The 20,567-nt window shown below is 41.7% G+C and overlaps 2 protein-coding genes across 4 annotated transcripts in view; one reads left to right on the top strand and one right to left on the bottom strand.

The window, feature by feature from the left end:
* MED12L (mediator complex subunit 12L) overlaps positions 1 to 20,567 on the bottom strand; it is an 837,051-nt gene that overhangs the window by 337,970 nt on the left and 478,514 nt on the right. The window lies entirely within an intron of this gene.
* LOC309551083 (P2Y purinoceptor 13-like) lies at positions 1,934 to 2,893 on the top strand (the record flags this gene model as incomplete). The annotated part of the gene is made up of 1 exon (XM_082251531.1): positions 1,934 to 2,893. The coding sequence occupies one exon, from the start codon at positions 1,934 to 1,936 to the stop codon at positions 2,891 to 2,893; it is 960 nt and encodes a 319-aa protein (XP_082107657.1).

The raw sequence follows: 20,567 nt of genomic DNA, 5'->3' as shown, positions 1-20,567 counted from the left end.
AGTTTGAAAAAAAAAAAAACCACAATGTTTTTTTACTTTCTGCTATAAAATATATCCATTAAAAAAATGTAAAAAATCTGATCAGTTTAAGCCAATATGCATCTTGCTACATGTTTTTTGTAAAAAAAAAAAAAAATCCCAATAAGTATATATTGATTGATTTGCACAAAAGTTATAACGTCCACAAACTAAGGGATATATTTATACAAGTTTTATTCATTTCTTTTTTTTTTCTAGTAATGGTGGTGATCAGTGACTAATAGCAGGATTGCGATATTGCAGCAGGCAAATCAGACACTGACATTTTTATGTTTGGGGGCCAGTGACACGAATACAGTGATCGGTGCTTAAAAATATGCACTGTCACTGTACTAATGACACTGGCTGGGAAACGGTTAACATGGGGCAATCAAAGGGTTAACTGTGTGCCTAGTCTGTGTTTGTGCATTTACTAAGGGAAGGCATGGTTTATTTTTCCATGCTTTCTAGGAACACAGTATCCATGCCTTCTGTACTGACAGAATGCCAATCTGCCTTGTTTACATAGACTGCCATACTGCCTGTGTAACGAATAATCAGCAGGTACCGGTGGACTTTGAGCAGGGTACCCACTGATTGGCTCCTGCCGTGCATAATCACAGCGGGAGAAAGACACTGGCACCCACTACCCACAAGTGCAGGATCACTTCCGGCCGAACACAATAGCACAGGAGGGGAGATCGCTGTACTAACATTAGCTGTCAGTTTTTTTTTTTTAAGTAAAAAAAAAACAAGTAGTGTGTACAAGGTTTTCTACCCCCAAACTCACTCATCAATGTCCTTATGGCCTTGCTTTGTGCACTGGTCCAAATCAATTGGTGGAGGGGGGATTATGGTGTGAGATTGTTTTTCAGGGGTTGGGCTTGGTCCCTTTGTTCCAGTGAAGGGAACTCTTAAGGTGTCAGCATACCAAGACATTTTGAGCAATTTCATGCTCTCAACGTTGTGGGAACAGTTTGGGGATGGCCCCTTCCTGTTCCAACATGACTGCGCACCAGTGCACAAAGCAAGGTCCATAAAGACATGGATGAGTGAGTTTTGGGTGGAGGAACTTGACCTTGTGGAGTCCTGACCTCAACCCAATAGAACACCTTTGGGATGAATTACAGTGGAGACTGTGAGCCAGTCCTTCACGTCCAACATCAGTGCCTGACCTCACAAATATGCTTCTGGAAGAATGGTCAAACAAGCCTTCCTAGAAGTGTTGAAACTGTTATAGCTGTAAAGGGTGGGCCAACTCAGTATTGAACCCTACGGATTAAGACTGGAATGCCATTAAAGTTTATGTGCGTGTAAAGGCAGCTGTCCCAATTCTATCTATCTATCTATCTATCTATCTATCTATCTATCTATCTATCTATCTATCTATCTATCTATCTATCTATCTATCTATCTATCTATCTATCTATCTATCTATCTATCTATCTATCTATCTATCTATCTATCTATCTATCTATCTATCTATCTATCTATCTATCTATCTATCTATCTATCTATCTATCTATCTATCTATCTATCTATCTATCTATCTATCTATCTATCTATCTATCTATCTATCTATCTATCTATCTATCTATCTATCTATCTATCTATCTATCTATCTATTCTGATAGATTAACTTTTGCAACTTTTGTAAACCTTTGCTTAGCTAGTTCTGCAGGATGGCAGCTCACTCATTTGTATGTACATTAGATTGTGTCATAATTTACACCCCTACTTAGGGTTATGGAGATGGAGGTAGAAATAACAAAGTATTTTCTGCACATGGACTTTTGCTCAGCTGTTCTTTATGTATTTGTTTTTGTAATAACTTAATGTACTTTTCTTGTGAGTCAATGCACTGAAAACTGATGTATATTATGTGATTCTAATGTATGATAATTCTCTTACAGCCATGGACTCTGACATTTTCAACATTTCTGATAGCTCATCATCCAAAAACTGTACAGGGGACATCAGAATGGTACAAGTGGTGTTCCCCATTCTATACACAGTTGTATTCTTTCTTGGAGTTATCATGAACAGCATATCTGTTTGTATCTTTTGCAAAGTCCATACTAACAGTGTTTTTATTGTATATCTTAAAAATACTGTGGCAGCTGATACAGTTATGACACTGGCACTGCCTTTTAAGATAGTCACAGATTCAGAAATTGCACCATGGCAGGTGAAAGTCTTTGTCTGCCGTTGTTCTGCAGTTGTATTTTACTCTGCTATGTACGTCAATATAATACTTCTTGGACTCATAGGATTGGATCGCTTCCTTAAGATTGTACGACCATACGAAAGAGGATGCATGGATCGGCTTAGTATAGCTAAATGGATATCTTTGTCAGTGTGGATCATCATATTTGGAATATCAATTCCTAACATGTTGCTAAACATAAAAGCAACACCTGAAAATGTTAACCGCTGTTCTGACCTCAAGACTTCACTGGGCATGGGATGGCACAAAGCTGTTAGTTACACCAAACAACTGATTTTTTGGTTTGTTTTCATTTCCATGACAGTTTTTTATACAATAATAAGCAAAAAGGTTTATGAATCTTATAAGAAATCTCACAGTAAAGAAAAAGCTAAGAGAAAGAACACCAAAGCCAAAGTTTTTGTTGTAGTAATTGTATTTTTCCTGTGCTTTGCACCCTTCCATTTTACGAGGCTACCCTATACAATTAGCCAGAGTGGAACGATAACAGACTGTGACATCAAAAGAAAGTTAATCCTAACTAAAGAAAGTACTTTGTGGATTGCTGCCACCAATATTTTCATGGACCCTTTCATCTATGTACTTCTCTGTAAGCCATTTAGAAAACTCATACCTTGGTTAAGCAGTCCAGGAGACTCAAGCCTGTAAACACCATTCAATGAGTCAACAATGTAGGCCAAAACAAAATTACATTTGGCTTATAGATAAAGGATAAAAAAAATCCCACCAAAGTGGTTGTTTATTACAGCATAGCCATTTATGAAACAGCTGGAACAAGAGGAAGGTAATGAATATTTCAAACTGTTTTTCTTCTTATTTATTTTACATTTTAGTCCAACTGTTCTCCCACAGCCTTCAGAATCCTATACAGCCGGGATCGAAAGTTTGGGCACTCCAGGTAAAAATTTGTAATAATGTGCATAAAGAAGCCAAGGAAAGATGGAAAAATCTCCAAAAGGCATAAAATTAAAGATTAGACATTCTTATAATATGTCAACAAAAGTTAGATTTTATTTCCATCATTTACACTTTCAAAATTACAGAAAACAAAAAATTGGCGTCTGCAAAGTTACATTACTGACCCACTGTTCCATGAATAGTGCATGTTTTCTGCATATCCTGGTAGTGTAAAATGTCTGTTTTCTTTTTGTGCATGCATAAATATACAATTTTGCATGAACAGTATCTTACACATAGAAAGATATATTCAGCTTCCCAATAAATACAGAAAAAATGGACTCCGTTCAAAAAAAAAACCTGCTAGCAAGATTTGAGAAGCAAAGCTAAAGTAATGCAATAATCAGGAGACTTCCACACACAAGGATATTCTAAAGAATTCTCTTTTACTGTAGGCTCTCTTGTACATATGTTTAATTGATGTTTTTTTACACATAACAACCCATACTGAGGATATGAGTGTTTGTGTAAACCAGGTATATCCCGTGCAGTACCGGGCAAGGTCATCTGGAGCCCAGGGCAAATATACCAAACTGCATCCCCTCCCCCCCCCACCAAGATGTAAGAGTATTATGTGTCAACAAACCCCCCCCCCCCAAAAAAAAAAAAAAAAAAAAAATGAAGCACTAATCTGCATGCTTAACCCCTATGTATAAATCACCCCCTCCCAGTACAAATCCCCATTGCCAGCACCAATCTGTGCCCTACCCATTTCTGTTCCAAGCTCAAATGCTGTCCCCAAATCCACCCAGCACAAATCTCCCCCTCTTTTAGCACAAATCCTCCCCCACTCAAATTTTCCCTCCTAGCACAAATACTCCCCCTCCCACTCACCCTTACTAGCACAAATACCCCCCCAGAAAAAAAAAAAACAAATATCCCCACCTAGCACAAATTCCCTGTCTACCATTTCACATTTTCTAGCACAAACCTCCAATTCCCCCCTTCTAGCACAAATCCTCTTCCCCCATCACCCCTTGTCCCAGCTCTGATCCTGTGTCTTATTACTTCTTTAGGAAATACGTATATATTTAAGTCCAGTATGCATTATCTATTTGGTACATACAGATGATGACAACAATCCCCTATTATCTCATATTTTCATTCTATATCAATTTCACAGGCAAGAGAAGTCTTTTTTTTTCTGGCCATGTCCCAGCAGCAATCCTGTTGCTGGTGACATCTTGCCAGGGACAGCATCTCTATGACCACTGACAAAATCCCTATGGCCTTGCCAATCCCTATGACCTTGTGTTCTGGGCCCATAAGGAAGCGATGTCCATTAGGGGAAGTGGTTGCTGTACCCCTGCGATTCTGCCAAATTCAACAGTGTGATTGTATTTCAGGCATTCTTATATGTATAAGAGCCGGTTCACATACATGCGATGACAGACATCACATGTGATTAGGAGAGCACTGCTCTGCAAATCACATGCGAAGTCTGCGCGATGCAAATTCAGTCATTCAGAGTGTATGGCTGAATTTGCATCGCATTTGGACACAACTCGCACAGGACCCTTTTTGGGTCCGCACCAGAATTGGATTGCATGGGTGTTCACACCAATGCGTTCCAATTCATGTCCGAACTGACAGTTCGCACCGCGAAATGCAAACTGATCTGGGGGTGTCGTTAAATTTGTATTGACACCCCCATCGATTTGCATATGGCGGTGTGAACTGCCTGCGAGTTGAATGCGATGCGGGAACCCGCAGCAGATTCGCAGGGTTCCCACATCGCATATGTGTGAACTGGAACTTAGTGTGTTTAAAAATGCTATATTTTGTATACAGTGCACTACAACAAATAAACAATTTATACAAAATGGGGAACTATGAACATTTTTTTTTCAACAAAGCTATCTCCGTACATGCATATCATATTAACAGAAATATTACAACAAATGTGTAGGTGAAAGATACTTGTGGTATTTATGTTATACAGCAAAATTTTTTACATTTTAGATCAGTATCAAAAGCATAATAATATACTACAAATAATAAATGTTAAAAATAGGAATTCCTGTCTGTACGCTATACATTATGCTGTACATTTGTACCTGTTCAGTATTGTATCTCACATTATCATCAAGATAGTGTTTGGATTGCATGCATATATAAAGTTTTAATTCACATACATCTTATAGAAGTACAGTCACTTTTTACATATGCGAAGACTACTTAAATATTTATTTCTAATGAATAACTATTTCTCCTATTTAGTGTTGTTCATATTTTATGACTCCATGTTCATCTCGCCTCAATAAACACTCGCTGGAACCTCACAACTAATGTATGTTTGACTTTTACAGAACTGACTATTAATTATGTAGCATGACCCCCTTGAGGGCTGCTGGGTAATAGCACCTCCTCCTTCAGATTAAACAGTAGCAATGTATGTATATATATATATATATATATATATATATATATATATATATATATATACAGTATATATATATATATATATATATATATATATATACACAGTATATATATATATATATATATATATATATATATATATATATATATTGGAATATGGTAAGTGAGAGTGACTGCAATATGCTATAATGTTATACACCAATGAACAAACTTAAACTTAAGATCTTTAGTTGGTAACCGTTCTTCCTGTCTGTCTAGAAGTTTCAGTCTAACTAACTGGCATAAACACTTTAAAGCAGGGGGCCCCCTTTAGGATTAACCAAACATAGTCACTGCGCTAGCAAGGCCTTGCGGTTCTTTGCCGGCAGTTGGAGCTCTTAATCACTTATTGAAGTGATATTTGTAATCCACAACAGGGGTAAATAACATACAGATCCTAGTAACAGATATATACTGTACAGTTATGTGTATACTTGCGGTTTCCCAGGAATCACCAGGCACCTCACTGTAACGTTAGTGTCCAACGGTGACCTGCTTAGCCTGTCACAGGACTCTCTCTCTCTCTCTCTCTAGTGCCGCGTCACAGGCAAGAACTTCAGCACTCTCAATGTTAGACCGCTCTCCGTCCTTTCAACCTCCACACTGGACCAATCACCTCTCCGTGATTCCCACGTCCTCTTCTGTCAAGATGCGTACTTCGCACTCCAGGCCTCACTCTCAGGCCTCTCCCAGTCAGACTTCCTCTCCGGCTCTTCTCCGCACACCTACACTCCACGCGTTCCTCGAAGCAAAAGAGAGTGCATCCGGCCCTGCCCCCAACTTATCTCCCCTCCCATGATCCTCCACGGATCCCTCAATGCTCCCTGGGAGTGTGGTACAGTCCATCTCTCAATGCATGATCTCCATCTTCTTTCAGACTACATCCCCCATAATCCAGTTCTTAAAGAGACAGCCAAACATGACCTAAACCGCAACACAGTAGTCAGGACACCATAATTTAAGCATGGCTACATCCTCCCCCCACTTGAATGTCTTTGGTCCCCAAAGATGAAGAAGGTTTCTCATAATGACAACTTACACAGCTACATCACATACTAAAAATAAACTAACAACAGTGAGGTGTAGAAATCAGAACAGCTGATAATTGATCTATAAAGGAATTTTCAAATAGCTGACTATGCAGGGTATTGGAAAGAACCAAGTCACTCTCACTAAAGGCCAACAACAAATCAGTGGCCCACCTAATAGTGTCAGTGGGTGGATCAGGGTCATCTTCCACTGAAACTCCAATGGAAGAGGTTACAACTTGAGTAGGACGTTGAGTCGTTATGATCTGCTCCTCTGAACTTTCTCCTAAAGTATCATATGTCAGTCTCTTTGGAGGATGTATTTGTCTCCTGAGCCTTGAGGATATTTTCTCATTTGATTCATATTCAAACTCAAAGCCCAATGAACTACAGCCTGGCTGGGGTTCTCTTCAGAGGCACTCTCTGAACTTCCAGCTATCTGTGCTGAACTTCCAGCTATCTGTGGTGTTGGGTCTCCATTTACCGAGGGAGTCTCCATACCTTCTAAAAATTAAAGGGCCAGATCTTCGTCAGGTGACACCTCAAGGTCAAAAGGAAGGAGGAGTGACTGTAGGTTCTTCACATATTTCAGTGCTCAAACGTTTATCAGTCTCGGTCTCGTGTCCCTTCTCCTCTTCCTCTACAATAGGAACTTGTAATGGCTGCTATAGTTGTAGACCTGACACTCAAGGTTTCTCTCTCTTAGGTAAGGGCAGTAGAGGCCAATCCCCTGTGGGAGTGTGACTATCTTCAAGAGAATTCCCTTCTGGAGAAGGCCACCACCAATCAAAGACCACTTCCTCATCCTCACTGTCCTCTCCCTCTTCTAGCTAGTTAAAACATTTGGAGGCCCGCTGTGCTCTAGACCGTGAAATAGGAGTTCTAAGAGAATCCTCATCAGGTATGATTGGTACCCTGATGGCATTGGCAATGGGTAACAAATTATTTTGGTGCCATGATCCCATAGGTCCAACTTTTCCCTCTGGGTAAATCTGATGCACAGGCCAACCAGGGCAAGTTCTTATCAATGATAAAGGGTTCTTAGCGCCACCGGTCAGCTATCTTATGCTTCCCTGGTGCTCCCAGATTCCTCAACAAGACTCTGACACCAGGCTGTAGATCTTGTATCCACACCTTCAAATCAAAGTTCCTCTTATTCTGGTGTTCTCTCACTGCAGAGGCCTCCATAGCCTTCTCATAGGCTAGCTTCAGATTTCTCTGAAGTCTATCAATGTAGCCCTTATAGCCAACACAGGGGCTTTAGTGAGACTCAATTGAGCTTGAATGGCCCCTTTTGGGGTATTTCCTTGACTTTTAGCTGTGATTCTCCTTCTCTTGTCCCTTCTGCAGCAATTCATTCAAAGGTCTGGCTATTTGAGCTGAATCCTTGACAAATCTTCTATAGTAAGAGCAGAATCCCAGAAAGGCTCAGGGACAGTCCGAGGTCTCAGCCATGTTGTGACAGCTTCCAGTTTTTGGGGTCAGTGGCTACTCCCGCAGAGGTCACAACATGCCCCAAGTAGGTGACAGACGTCTGGAAAAAATGACACTTCACTGAAAAACTTTCTCCAAGCGAGCTTCATGCTCTTCCAATGTTTTCCCCAACACAATGATATCATCTAAATACACAAGGACTTCAATCAGGTTCAGGTCACCCACAGTGTTCTCCATTAGGCGTTGGAATGTGGCTGGGGCCCCTGCCAGGCCCTGAGGCATTCGGTCAAACTCATAAAATGAAGGCGGTTTTCTCCCTGTCATCAGGGTGCATGGGTATCTGATAATAGCAACTCTTCAAATCCAGCACACTGAACCACTTGGCTCCCGACAGACACTGCAGTGCATCCTCTATCCAGGGAGTAGTAGACTTATCTGGAATAGTCCTACGATTTAAAGTACCGTAATCAATGCACATTCGAATAGTCCCATTCTTCTTCCAAACCACCACTGTAGGGAAAGCATCAGGACTATGGGACTCCCGAATGACACCAGACTTCTTCAGTTCAGCTAATTGCTCCTTAAGATCCTCCAGATCACTTAGGGGTATCCACCTTGCTCTTTCCCGAAAGGGTTTGTCTTTGAATTCGGTGAGCGCTCTTGGCACATCCCACATCATAGTCATTCCTGGAAAACAACTTCTCCCACCTTGTTAACTGGCTCTTCACCCGCTCGCCTCACTTGAATGGGACAGTCGGGAGCGCTAGGTTGGAGGGTCTTCTACTTCCCCACTTCCCCCTTCTTCCTCAACTAGTTCCCTCGGAGATACAGGGGTGGCAATGATCATGTGCCCCAACACCATCCGGGGTCTTAAGCTGCCTGGCTACTCAGTGATGTTCCGAACACTAAAAGGAACTTTTCCTCCATTTCGCCACAAGGCCTTAGTGGGGGACTATTTCCGGGACCAGTTCCAGCCCGCTATCTTCTCCCAACAAGTTGCCTTCCAACATCACAAAGGGACCTGGTTGATCCCATGACAATTTTACGGTTGTCTCCATGCATGCCGTTTTGCCTGGCTGCAACACCCGATCCCGAGTTTCCAACCGCCACAGTTTCCCTACTTCCTCGGCAGAGGTTTTCTGTTCCTGAATAACTCGCTGGAAGGCCTGCCCCAGCTGTTGGTGTACTTCTTCGGCAGGGGAGCCTTTCAAGGCTAAAGGAGTCAGCATCTGCCTTACCAGGTCATTATTAGTCCCAATAATTAAGGAATTCTGCTTTGCACCAGGAGGCCGAGGGCACACTACCGCTAAGGTGTCAAACACCTCCATCTTCTCCCTCCCGCAGGATGGAAAGAAATTTTCACTGGAATTTATCCATCTTAGGGGAACTTCTGAGGTACAAGGCCCCACATTTCCAACTCTTCCAGCGCACACAGCGGGATGTGCTTTAAGGTACTTGCGATAAAAATCTCTGTATAACAGTGTTACTTGAGCTCCTGTGTCTAACAGGGCCTTAGTGTAAATGCCTTCCACTTGTAGTGGCACTATAGGGGATGGCCCCACTAGCTTCTTAGGCATCTGCTTCTCAGTTGAAGTGAACAATTTCCGCCGTGCGTTGGGCGCTGGCCTTGTCTCTCTCTTTGAGTTGTCCCTCCCGGGAAACTCAGCAGTCTGCACTTTTACAGATTTCATTTCCGGTGACCAGATCCTTTTGTTCTTCCTGGGTGGAGAGGAGGTATCGACCCCCTGTGTCTCTTTCCCTGAAGCAATAAACCCCACCCTGCGTTGTGTATAACCAATTTCATTAGCGCTGGATCTGTGATTGGTCAAGGTACACTCAATTGGCTCCTTCACTGAGGTCCCCTGAAGTTTTCTGCCTTCTTTGCACAGAACAACTTCTGCAGGGTTTTCAGCAGCTCCTCCAACACTTCAGGACTCAGGCCTCGCTTCAGACTTTGGATCTGAAATGTCCCAGTTCCCCACATTCAAAACACTCTGTCCCGAAAAGGGGGAAGATTCAACCCCTTAGTTCCCTTAGTTCCTTTTTGGCTTGGGAATCCTCCCTTGTACCTCCATAACTTGCATCAGGGTTTGACACATTTGAGTTTGGGACTGCGCCACTTGGAGCATTAGATCAGTAGAATTCGTATTTTCGTCTGACCTCTTCTTTTTCCACTGAATCTTCATGGTGGCCCAGGTCGATCTCCATTTCACTTTCATCATCCAAGAGACTATTCTCGACTTGAACCAGAGGGGCCACAGCCCTTTCCTTCCGCCCTTCATGGTTCAGTAGTTCTCTAACTCCCGGCTCTTCTCTTCAAGTAGAGCCTCCTCTTCTCTTACTTCCCTCATAAGCTCAGGATAAGTGGAGGTGTTTTGAACCCCTTTCAACAACAGCTTTAAGACAATGGGAAGGTTGGGCTGGGCCCCTTGCAACACGCTATCCAACCGTACCCAATCGGCATCCTTAGGATCTATACCCTTTTTCAGCAAAATCTGATGAAGCATCTTATCTACTCAGGAAATATATTCTGAAAGTCCCCCCCCCCCTTTGCTGGTGGGTATGATTAAACTTATACAGTAAGTCTTGTGGTCTTCTCCACTCGCCCAAAAACATCAAACAGGGCATCCAGGTAGTCTCTAGCAATACAATTCTTATTGCCCATTCGTAGATTCCTAATTACCTCAGCCGCAGGGCCCCTCAGACTCTCGCTGAGCCTCTGCCTCTTCACAGCTTCAGGTACACTGCACTTTTCCACAGCCTGAGTGGCTTGACTCAACCAGCTCTCAAAGTCTTCCTCTCCCAACGGGGTAGGCAGCTGACCCAAGAAAAACCGTAGTCTCCAGTAACTCTGTCCAGCACCATTGGACCCACTTTGCACTAGACTGTCAACTAACTGGCTCATGTCCGCATAGAACGAGGGGGGCTCCGACATCCTTCTTCACAGAACTGGGACTGGCAGGTGGTGACGATGGCCCCCCATTCACTATTTCTTTCTTTTCCAGTGGGAAGAACACTTGAGCCAGGATTTTCTCATCCAACATTATATCATTCACCTGAAAGCACTCAGGCACACTTTCCCACCATTTCACTAACACCTGGACGACATCTAGCTCATAATCAGCTCTGCGCATCCAGCAGGTAGGCCTTCTGGTCAGGGGCTAGAGCTTTTACCCATCTTCGAATTTCTGTCTCAGTGCACTCATTTCCAGTGACTTATAATACAGCGCTCCGGTCTAGTTGGGCTCCTTGAAAGCGTCCCCAAGCTCTGGCGAGGGTCAGATTCATAGCCCTCCCAGGAACTGAATCATAAAGGGGTACACTCAGGGCTGGAGTGGCACAGAGGATCCCGGACGAACCCCCAAATGTAGCACGACCCCCTTGGGGGCCGCTGGGTAATAGCACCTCCTCTGCACTCCCTGGATCCTGCGAACCCTTCCGACCTGCTGGGCACTACAGGTTTAGACATGTTTGAACAGTAATACTCTTGACACTTGAATATACGTGTAACTGTTTACTAGAACAGGTTAAATGCAATGGGTACAATAAGAACACACCAGGATATACAATAGTGAAACAGGGTATTAGTCTTTCAAACCTCAATGATCCAAATGGGAAATGGGATCTGGGAGACAAACACCAATTCAGCAGATTAAACAGTTGCAATATAGATCTATCTATCTATCTATCTATCTATCTATCTATCTATCTATCTATCTATCTATCTATCTATCTATCTATCTATCTATCTATCTATCTATCTATCTATCTATCTATCTATCTATCTATCTATCTATCTATCTATCTATCTATCTATCTATCTATCTATCTATCTATCTATCTATCTATCTATCTATCTATCTATCTATCTATCTATCTATCTATCTATCTATCTATCTATCTGTCTATCTATCTATCTGTCTATCTGTCTATCTGTCTATCTGTCTATCTGTCTATCTGTCTATCTGTCTGTCTGTCTATCTGTCTGTCTGTCTGTCTATCTATCTGTCTATCTATCTATCTCTATATATATTGTAATATGGTAAGTGAGAGTGACTGCAAAATGCTATTATGTTATACACCAGTGAACAAACTTAAACTTAAGATCTTGCCCTGCTTAGCTTCTCACAGGACTCTCTCTCTCTAGTGCTGCGTCACAGGCAAGAACTTCAGCACTCTCAATGTGAGACCGCTCTCCCGCTCTCTGTCCTTTCAAACTCCACACTGGACCGATCACCTCTCTGTGATCCCCATGTCCTCATCTGTCAAGATGCGCACTCCAGGCCTCGCTCTCAGGCCTCTCCCAGTCAGACTTCCTCTCCAGCTCTTCTGCACACTCCACAAGTTCCTTGAAGCAAGAGAGCGCCCCCAATTTATCTCCCCTCCCTTGATCCTCAGCGGATCCCTCAATGCTCCCTGGGAGTGTCATCCAGTCCATCTCTCAATCCATGATCTCCATCTTCTTTCAGACTAAATCCCCCATAATCCAGTTCTTAAAGAGAAAGCCCAACATGACCTAAACCACAACACAGTACTCATGACACCATAATTTCAGCATGGTTACACTTACAAAATAACAATAAAACTAAATAATAAGCTTGATGTAAATTGAACCAATCCTTACGATGCAACGTTTATGAAAAAGAAAACATGATTTTCGATCATGAAAATAGGCAAATAACATGGAGAAATGAACATGCTGCATCCATTTTCATTTGGGCCTCTTTCTCATTGTAAGTGTAACAGGATTTCCAGGCATTGAGCCTGATGTGGGTCTGCCATTGTTACCGGTAACACTTCCAACACATTTAAGTTGAAAACCCAAGTGTGAGAGCTGAGACAATGACCATTCCGGCATCAATGGTTTGTTTTGTTTACAAACCCAATTCCAAAAAAGTTGGGACACTGTACAAATTGTGAATAAAAACAGAATGCAATGATGTGGAAGTTTCAAATTTCAATATTTTATTCAGAATACAACTTAGATGACATCAAATGTTTAAAGTGAAAAAATGTATAATTTTAAGGGAAAAATAAGTTAATTTTAAATTTCATGACATCAACACATCTCAAAAAAGTTGGGACATGGCCATGTTTACCACTGTGTGGCATCCCCTCTTCTTTTTATAACAGTCTGCAAACGTCTGGGGAATGAGGAGACAAGTTGCTCAAGTTTAGGAATAGGAATGTTGTCCCATTAAGAAAAAAAGGCCTAACGCGCTGCCACTGAAGCAATGGAAATAGGGAGTATAAGGATACAAATATTAGTAGAATATGCTGCCAATCCTAGTAGTGTCACCACATACTAAATAGATGCATAAAGAGAATGAATCTGCGCTATATTCATAAATCCTAGCTATATCAAGTGTCAAGCCTATGGTAAAAAAGGGAAGGTTCCAATGGCTTAGAATGTATCTAAAGAGGATGATAATCCAAATATGTGAATAGTGAGATGAAAGGTTTGTACACCAATAAATTAATAATATAATAAATCAAACATCCATAGTGCTAAAAGACACATAAAATAAAAACAATAAATAAACAGTGATGGTGAATATGATATGCAAACAAATGCAAATCAGCAATAATAAAGTGCAATAGTGAAGATGAATAAAAATGAGTAGCTGATATAAAATAATAATAAGTGACATTTAAAGTGCACAAAGTAAAAGCGCTGTAATCAAAAAACAGTCCATTTCAATAATAGTGCAAAATTGCAAAGAAATCGCGACTCTGTGGAAGTGATATGAGTGACACCAGGTACATTCAGCTTCAAGGTGGTCATCGGTGTGGTTAAATTTCACAGTGAATCCAGGTGCTGGTAAGAAATGGCCGCTCACCTTAGCCAAATGATAAACAGGCGTGGTAGAGAGAATGTGTCTCCTGACAACTCTCAATCACAGGCACTCAAAGGGATAAGCATTAAAGTTGGTCTTCTGTTCAGACTTGCTCACACAGCAGATAGAACGATGTGGATTGCCCCCATGGATATTCGCTCAAAGTTTTCCATCATAAGGGTAAATAATAGAAGGGGGCTCATTGTGCAGTATATAAAACCATTTTTCAAACAAAAAGTAGTAACTTCCATATACATTTAGATGGATGCTCCACCGCAGATCGTGGGATAGGGATAAAAGTAGAACTTCCGGTCACGGCCGTAGACACGGAAGTGACGTCACCTGGATCCTCCCGACGTGTTGCGTCACACACCTCGTGACTTTCTCAAGGGTACGAGCTAGGGTGACGTTTACCGGGTTATATCAGCCAAGGTAACCATGGCAATTGAGTGAGGCACAATCCGCCATTTTGATTAATGGAAAATGTTAGCGCTAGCAATGCCGTAATGCACTGGCATCTGGGGGCATAATTATGCATCATTTGAGAATGTCATAAATGTATATTGGGTGCTAGACAACACAATACACTCAGTGACGGCTATGCCCACCAGGGAGGAAAGAAAAAACGTAACAAAAAATGGCAGATGTATAAAATCAATGCCACAAAATCCAAATGATAAAAATGTAAAAAAATATATAAAAAAAATATAAAATACTAATATGGTTACCATGGGATGTCTATAATATATAAGCATATAAAAACATGTAAATATAAATAATAATATATAAATATATATCACAAGAGTAGAATTATAAAAGCACAAACAACTTTGTATATACATAAAAAAATAATGGTCCACATATAAAGTATATGGGTGGAGAGAAAGAAAACAGAAGGAGTCTCCAAAGGGCTAAATAGATAAAAATGAGTATATGAAGCATATATGTGGGTGAAGAATGAGCAGAAATACATAAGGTCAGCAAAATGTGCATGTATAAGACCTCATATAGATGTATATAGGCTGGGATCCTAGCCTGCAGGTGAAAAAATAAAGAAAAAAAGAGGGTCAGGGATACTAAAAATCTGATATAAAATAATTAAACTCAAATTCAATATTTAAGCCCTGAGGCGTGAGGGTCTGCATATTAAAAATCCAGTGGGATTCAGCCTGACTGAGTACTTTTATCTTATTGCTGCCTCTCCAATGGGGTTTGTATTTTTCAACACCCCAATAAGTCAGTGAGGAGGGATCTTTATGATGAACTTAAGCTAATGTCTGGAGACGCTGTGTTTTGGGAAACCTTTCTGTATATTTTGTACATATTCCCTAAGTCTATTCAGTAGGGGCCTTTTGGTTCTTCCTACATACTGGAGGTGACATGGACACTCCAGTACATAGACGGCCCCTTCAGTTGTGCATGAGACAAAATCCTTGATCTTAAAATTTTGGCCTGTGCTAGAGGATGTAGAGTTTTCTCTTTTTATTTGAAGAGGTATGTCTGCATGCAAAACACCTTTTACATGGAAATAAACCGTTTCCATTGAAGAAGCTAAAATTATTTTTCTTAGGCTCCTCAGTGACATTCTTGGCTACAATATCTCTAAGCATAGGTGCTCTTCTGTAGGTAAATTTAAGATGTCAAGGTAAGATGTCTACAAGGCCTTTGTCTGCAAGTAAGACTTTCCAATGTTTCTTGATAATGGTTTAAATTTTCTTATGCTGAATGTTAAAATCAAAAATAAGGGAAGGTATTCTTTGTGAGATCTCGTTTTCATTTCTTATTTTATCTATAGGGAGGTTGTTTCTCTCCATAATTCTGACCTTGTCTATTTTTTCTTGGATGAAGGTATTTTGATAACCCTTTTTTTTTTTTTTTAACAATATTTTATTGATTCTTGTCAAAAATACAAAGCAACAACTGACAGTGCAATGACATAAACACAGTTCAAAGTACACCATCACTATAAAGCACTATAATACTGTCATCAGCACAATAACAAGCATCAAACATTTTATTCCTATTGCATTCACCCTGAGATAAGATCAAGTGCTAAAACAGTAATGTCCCACAGGGGACATCAGTAGAGAAGACGGGGGAGGGTTGGGGTGGGGTGGTGTACCAACATGTCAAAAACCTATCAAAAACCTGAGGTATTCTGCAGTAAAATAGCAACTAATTGTGAGGCTGTGAGATCCTGTGAACAGAGAAATACAATATTCATCCAAGAGAGTAGAACTAACCAGCCATGGGAACTATCATGCGGACTGAAACGTCAAGGGGGGTATGGCAGCAGGCACATTAGGGCATGGTGCCGAGCTACGGTCCCCCAAATCCTGCGGGGGACAGTGAACAGAGGCAAAAGCCTGCCATTTAGCTCGGGAGGCAGGGGAGGGTGTCTGAGGCAGGTGCGGCAGGGGCAAACAATCTTTCCTCCATAGTGCAATGAGATCCGTATGGAGTTCAGCCAACGTTGGAGGGGAGATATCCATCCAGTGCCTGAGAATGGACCTCCGCGCTATCATGTAGCAGATGGAGAGCCAGGGTCTGTGCTGTTGAAGCGATAGTTTGTGTTTCAAGGGGATGGAGGTGAATTGCGTATCCAAGTAGCCAAAAAAGTAGAGCAAAAACATCCTTGGGTAGAGGATAGCCGAGTAAACGAGATACAAAACTTAGAAGCTTGTCCCAGAAAGCCGAGATAGGAGGGCATTCCCAGAACTTGTGGAGCAAGGATGGGTAATGGAAGTGGCATAGCGTACAGCGATGATGATGAGGGTCTTTGGAGTTGCGAAGGTGGGGGAAGTATGCTCTGTGCAAAATCTTGAACTGTTGTTCACGCCAGAACTCATTTGTGATGGAGGTGCAAGTGTATCGGAAGCCCCGAAGAGCATAGTGTTGGGCCATAGGTGAATGAAGAACAACATTCCACGGTGAGGCTATGCCCATGGCAACTGTCCTTAGGGTATCAGCATTCAGGGGTTGGTAAAGGTGAGATATCTTATGCCTGTTCGTAAGTATCCACGAGTCCAGTAGGGATTTCTTGAGCCTCAGAGCTTTAGACGGGCAGAGACTCGATGCAAAGCTAAGACATTGTTGCACCAGCAAGTGGTGATGGGGGGTAACTCCATATAAATCAGACAAAACTGAAAGAGGCAGGGGGGTGCCTGTGGTTGGTCAAAAAGTTGTGAGAACTTAGTGAGACCCCCGGCCAACCATCTTGTAACAACAATGTTTTGGGTAGCTTGGGGGAACAGCGGGTGGCCCCTGATTGGGAGGTGTTCTGAGAACCGCATTGGAACTCCTAGCCGTTTTCGTACAGTCCTCCAGGTGGCAATAGTGTCACGTAGTAGGATGTTGGGTCTCAAAGAGGGAGGTAAGTCCTTTTGGTTACAGTGTAATAGAGAGACCAGGTTGAGTGGAGCTACCATGCTAGATTCCAGGATGTAGTTAGTGTATCTAGACTCCTGCCTAACCCAGTCCAGGCATCCTCGAAGTAGACAGGCCAGATTATAAACCCTAATATTAGGCAAACCTATTCCCCCTTCCCTCCTAGAAAGGAACAGCTTGGTGAGGGCTATCCGTGGGCGGCGCCCCTGCCACAGGAAGGAGGTGAGTGCCTTCTGCAATTTTCTAACGTCCGCGTGTTTCAATAGAAGCAGAATGGTTTGCAGAGGATATAGCAATTTTGGGAAGCCAGACATTCTGTACAGGTGACAACGACCAAAGAATGAAATAGGCAAAGGTGTCCAGTTGTGCAGATCAGCGATCAGTCTATCTATGGCAGGGGAAATATTGAGGCGGTAGATAGAGGAGGGGTAGGCACCTATTTTGATACCGAGATAAGTAATGTGAGTGGTGGAGACTTTTAGAGGGGAGGAGGAGGCCCACGGTGGGGGACGGTCGGTGTTCAGGGGGAGGATTTCACTCTTGGAGAAGTTGATGCGCAGGCCAGAGCATTCCCGAAAGGTTTCGAATAGAGATTGTATAAGCGGTAGATCATGGGGAGGATCCGATGTGAAGACAAGGACATCGTCTGCAAACAATGCCGAGTGAAGCTCAGTGTCACCCACTGGGATCCCCCTCAAGAATGGGAGGAAGGTTATGGCCCTGGAGAGGGGTTCTATCGCTAAATTGAACAGGAGAGGAGAGAGGGGGCAACCTTGTCTGGTACCTTTAAATAGTCGAAAGGGCTGGGAGGACATCCCTGCGGCCATTATTTGAGCCGAGGGAGAGGTGTACATCGCCTGGACCAAGTGAAGGAAAGGACCGGCGAACCCAAAAGATTTCAGGACCATCTCCAGCCATCGGAAACTAACATTATCAAATGCTTTTTCGGCATCTAGAGTGATGATTGCAGAGTCCAAGTCGGAGATGGTCCTGGATGCCTCCAGCGCAGCTAATACCTTGCGAATATTTGAGGTAGCGGAGTGGCCTTGCGTGAAGCCGGATTGTGCCGGGTGTATAATGGTGGGTGATAACCCTTTTTAATGAATCTGGCTCCAAGCATGTCTGCCTGTTGTTCAAAATCCTGAACATCAGTGCAGTTTCGTTTTAACCTCAATAGTTGCCCCTTAGGTATGTTGACCAACCAAGGTTTGTGGTGACAGCTATTGATGGGAAGGTAGCTGTTTCTATCAACTGGTTTGAAGCATGTTTTTGTTTTCAGAAGATGTTGTTCATGCCATATCTCGAGGTCTACAAAAGTGATTTTATTGTCACTAATATTCCATGACAGTGCTATGTTCTTGTCATTGGACGCCAGTTTATTTCCAAATTGTGTTAATCCTTCTTTATCGCCGGTCCATATCATAAAAATATCGTCGATAAAACGTTTATAAAAAGATTTTCATAAATAGCTGTTTCCTCTCACTGGGCCATACATAAATTAGCAACACTGGGGGCCTTATGTATTTCTGTTCCTTCTTCACCCACATATATGCTTCATATACTCATTTTTATCTATTTAGCCCTTTGGGGACTCCTTCTGTTTTCTTTCTCTCCACCCATATACTTTATATTTGGACAATTAATTTTTTATGTATATACAAAGTTGTTTGTGCTTTTATAATTCTACTCTTGTGATATATATTTATATTTATATTTACTGTACATGTTTTTATATGCTTATATATTATAGACATCCCATGGTAACTATATTAGTATTTTATATATTTTTTAAAATTTTTATAATTCGGATTTTGTGGCATTGATTTTATACATCCGCCATCTTTTGTTAAGTTTTTTCTTTCCTCCCTCGTGGGCATAGCCGTCACTGAGTGTGTTGTGTTGTCTAGCACCCAATATACATTTATGACATTCGCAAATGATGCATAATTATGCCCCCAGATGCCAGTACATTACGGCATTGCTAGCGCTAACATTTGCCATGGTTACCTTGGCTGATATAACCCGGTAAACGTCCCCCTAGCTCGTACCCTTGAGAAAGTCATGAGGTGTGTGACGCAACGTGTCGGGAGGAGCCGGGTGACGTCACTTCTGTGTCTACGGCTGTGACCGGAAGTTCTACTTTTATCCCTATCCCGCGATCTGCGGTGGAGCATCCATCTAAATGTATATGTAAGTTACTACTTTTTATTTGAAAAAATGGTTTTACATACTGCACAATAAGCCCCCTTCTATTATTTACCCTTATGATGGAACACTTTGGAACACTTTGAGTGAATATCCATAGGGGCAATCCACATTGTTCTATCTGCTGTGTGAGCAAGTCTGAACAGAAGACCAACAGAAGATCAACTTTAATGCTTACCCCTTTGAGTGCCTGGGATTGAGAGTTGTCAGGAGACACATTCTCTCTACCACACCTGTTTATCATTTGGCTAAGGTGAGCGGCCATTTCTTACCAGCAGCTGGATTCACTGTGAAATTTCATATCACTTCCACAGAGTCGCGATTTCTTTGTAATTTTGCACTATTATTGAAATGGACTGTTTTTTGATTACAGCACTTTTACTTTGTGCACTTTAAATGTCACTTATTATTATTTTATATCAGCTACTCATTTTTATTTATCTTCACTATTTCACTTTATTATTGTTCACCATCACTCTTTTAGTTATCACAGATTTATTTATTGTTTTTATTATATGTGTCTTTTAGCACTATGGATGTTTGATTTATTATATTATTAATTTATCGGTGTACAACCCTTTCATCTCACTATTCACATATTTGGATTATCATCCTGTTTACAGACATTCTAAGCCATTGGAACCTTCCCTTTTTTTCCCATAGGCTTGACACTTGATATAGCTAGGATTTATGAATATAGCACCGATTCATTCTCTTTATGCAATGTTGTCCTATTCTTGTCTAATACAGGCTTCTAGTTGCTCAACTGTCTTAGGTCTTCTTTGTCACATCTTCCTCTTTATGATGCGTCAAATGTTTTCTATGGGTGAAAGATCTGGACTTCAGGCTGGCCATTTTAGTACCCGGATCCTTTTTCTATGCAGCCATGATGTTGTAATTGATGCAGTATGTGGTCTGGCATTGTCATGTTGGAAAATGCAAGGTCTTCCCTGAAAGAGACGACTTCTGGAAGGGAGCATATGTTGTTCTAGAACTTGGATATACCTTTCAGCATTGATGGTGCCTTTCCAGGTGTGAGGGCTGCCTATGCCA

The sequence above is a fragment of the Pelophylax lessonae genome (genome assembly GCF_965119305.1).
Source record: "Pelophylax lessonae genome assembly, chromosome: 3".
NCBI lineage: Eukaryota > Metazoa > Chordata > Amphibia > Anura > Ranidae > Pelophylax > Pelophylax lessonae.
Note: the sequence above shows the minus strand (reverse complement) of the source record. Positions and strands in the feature narration are given on the sequence as shown.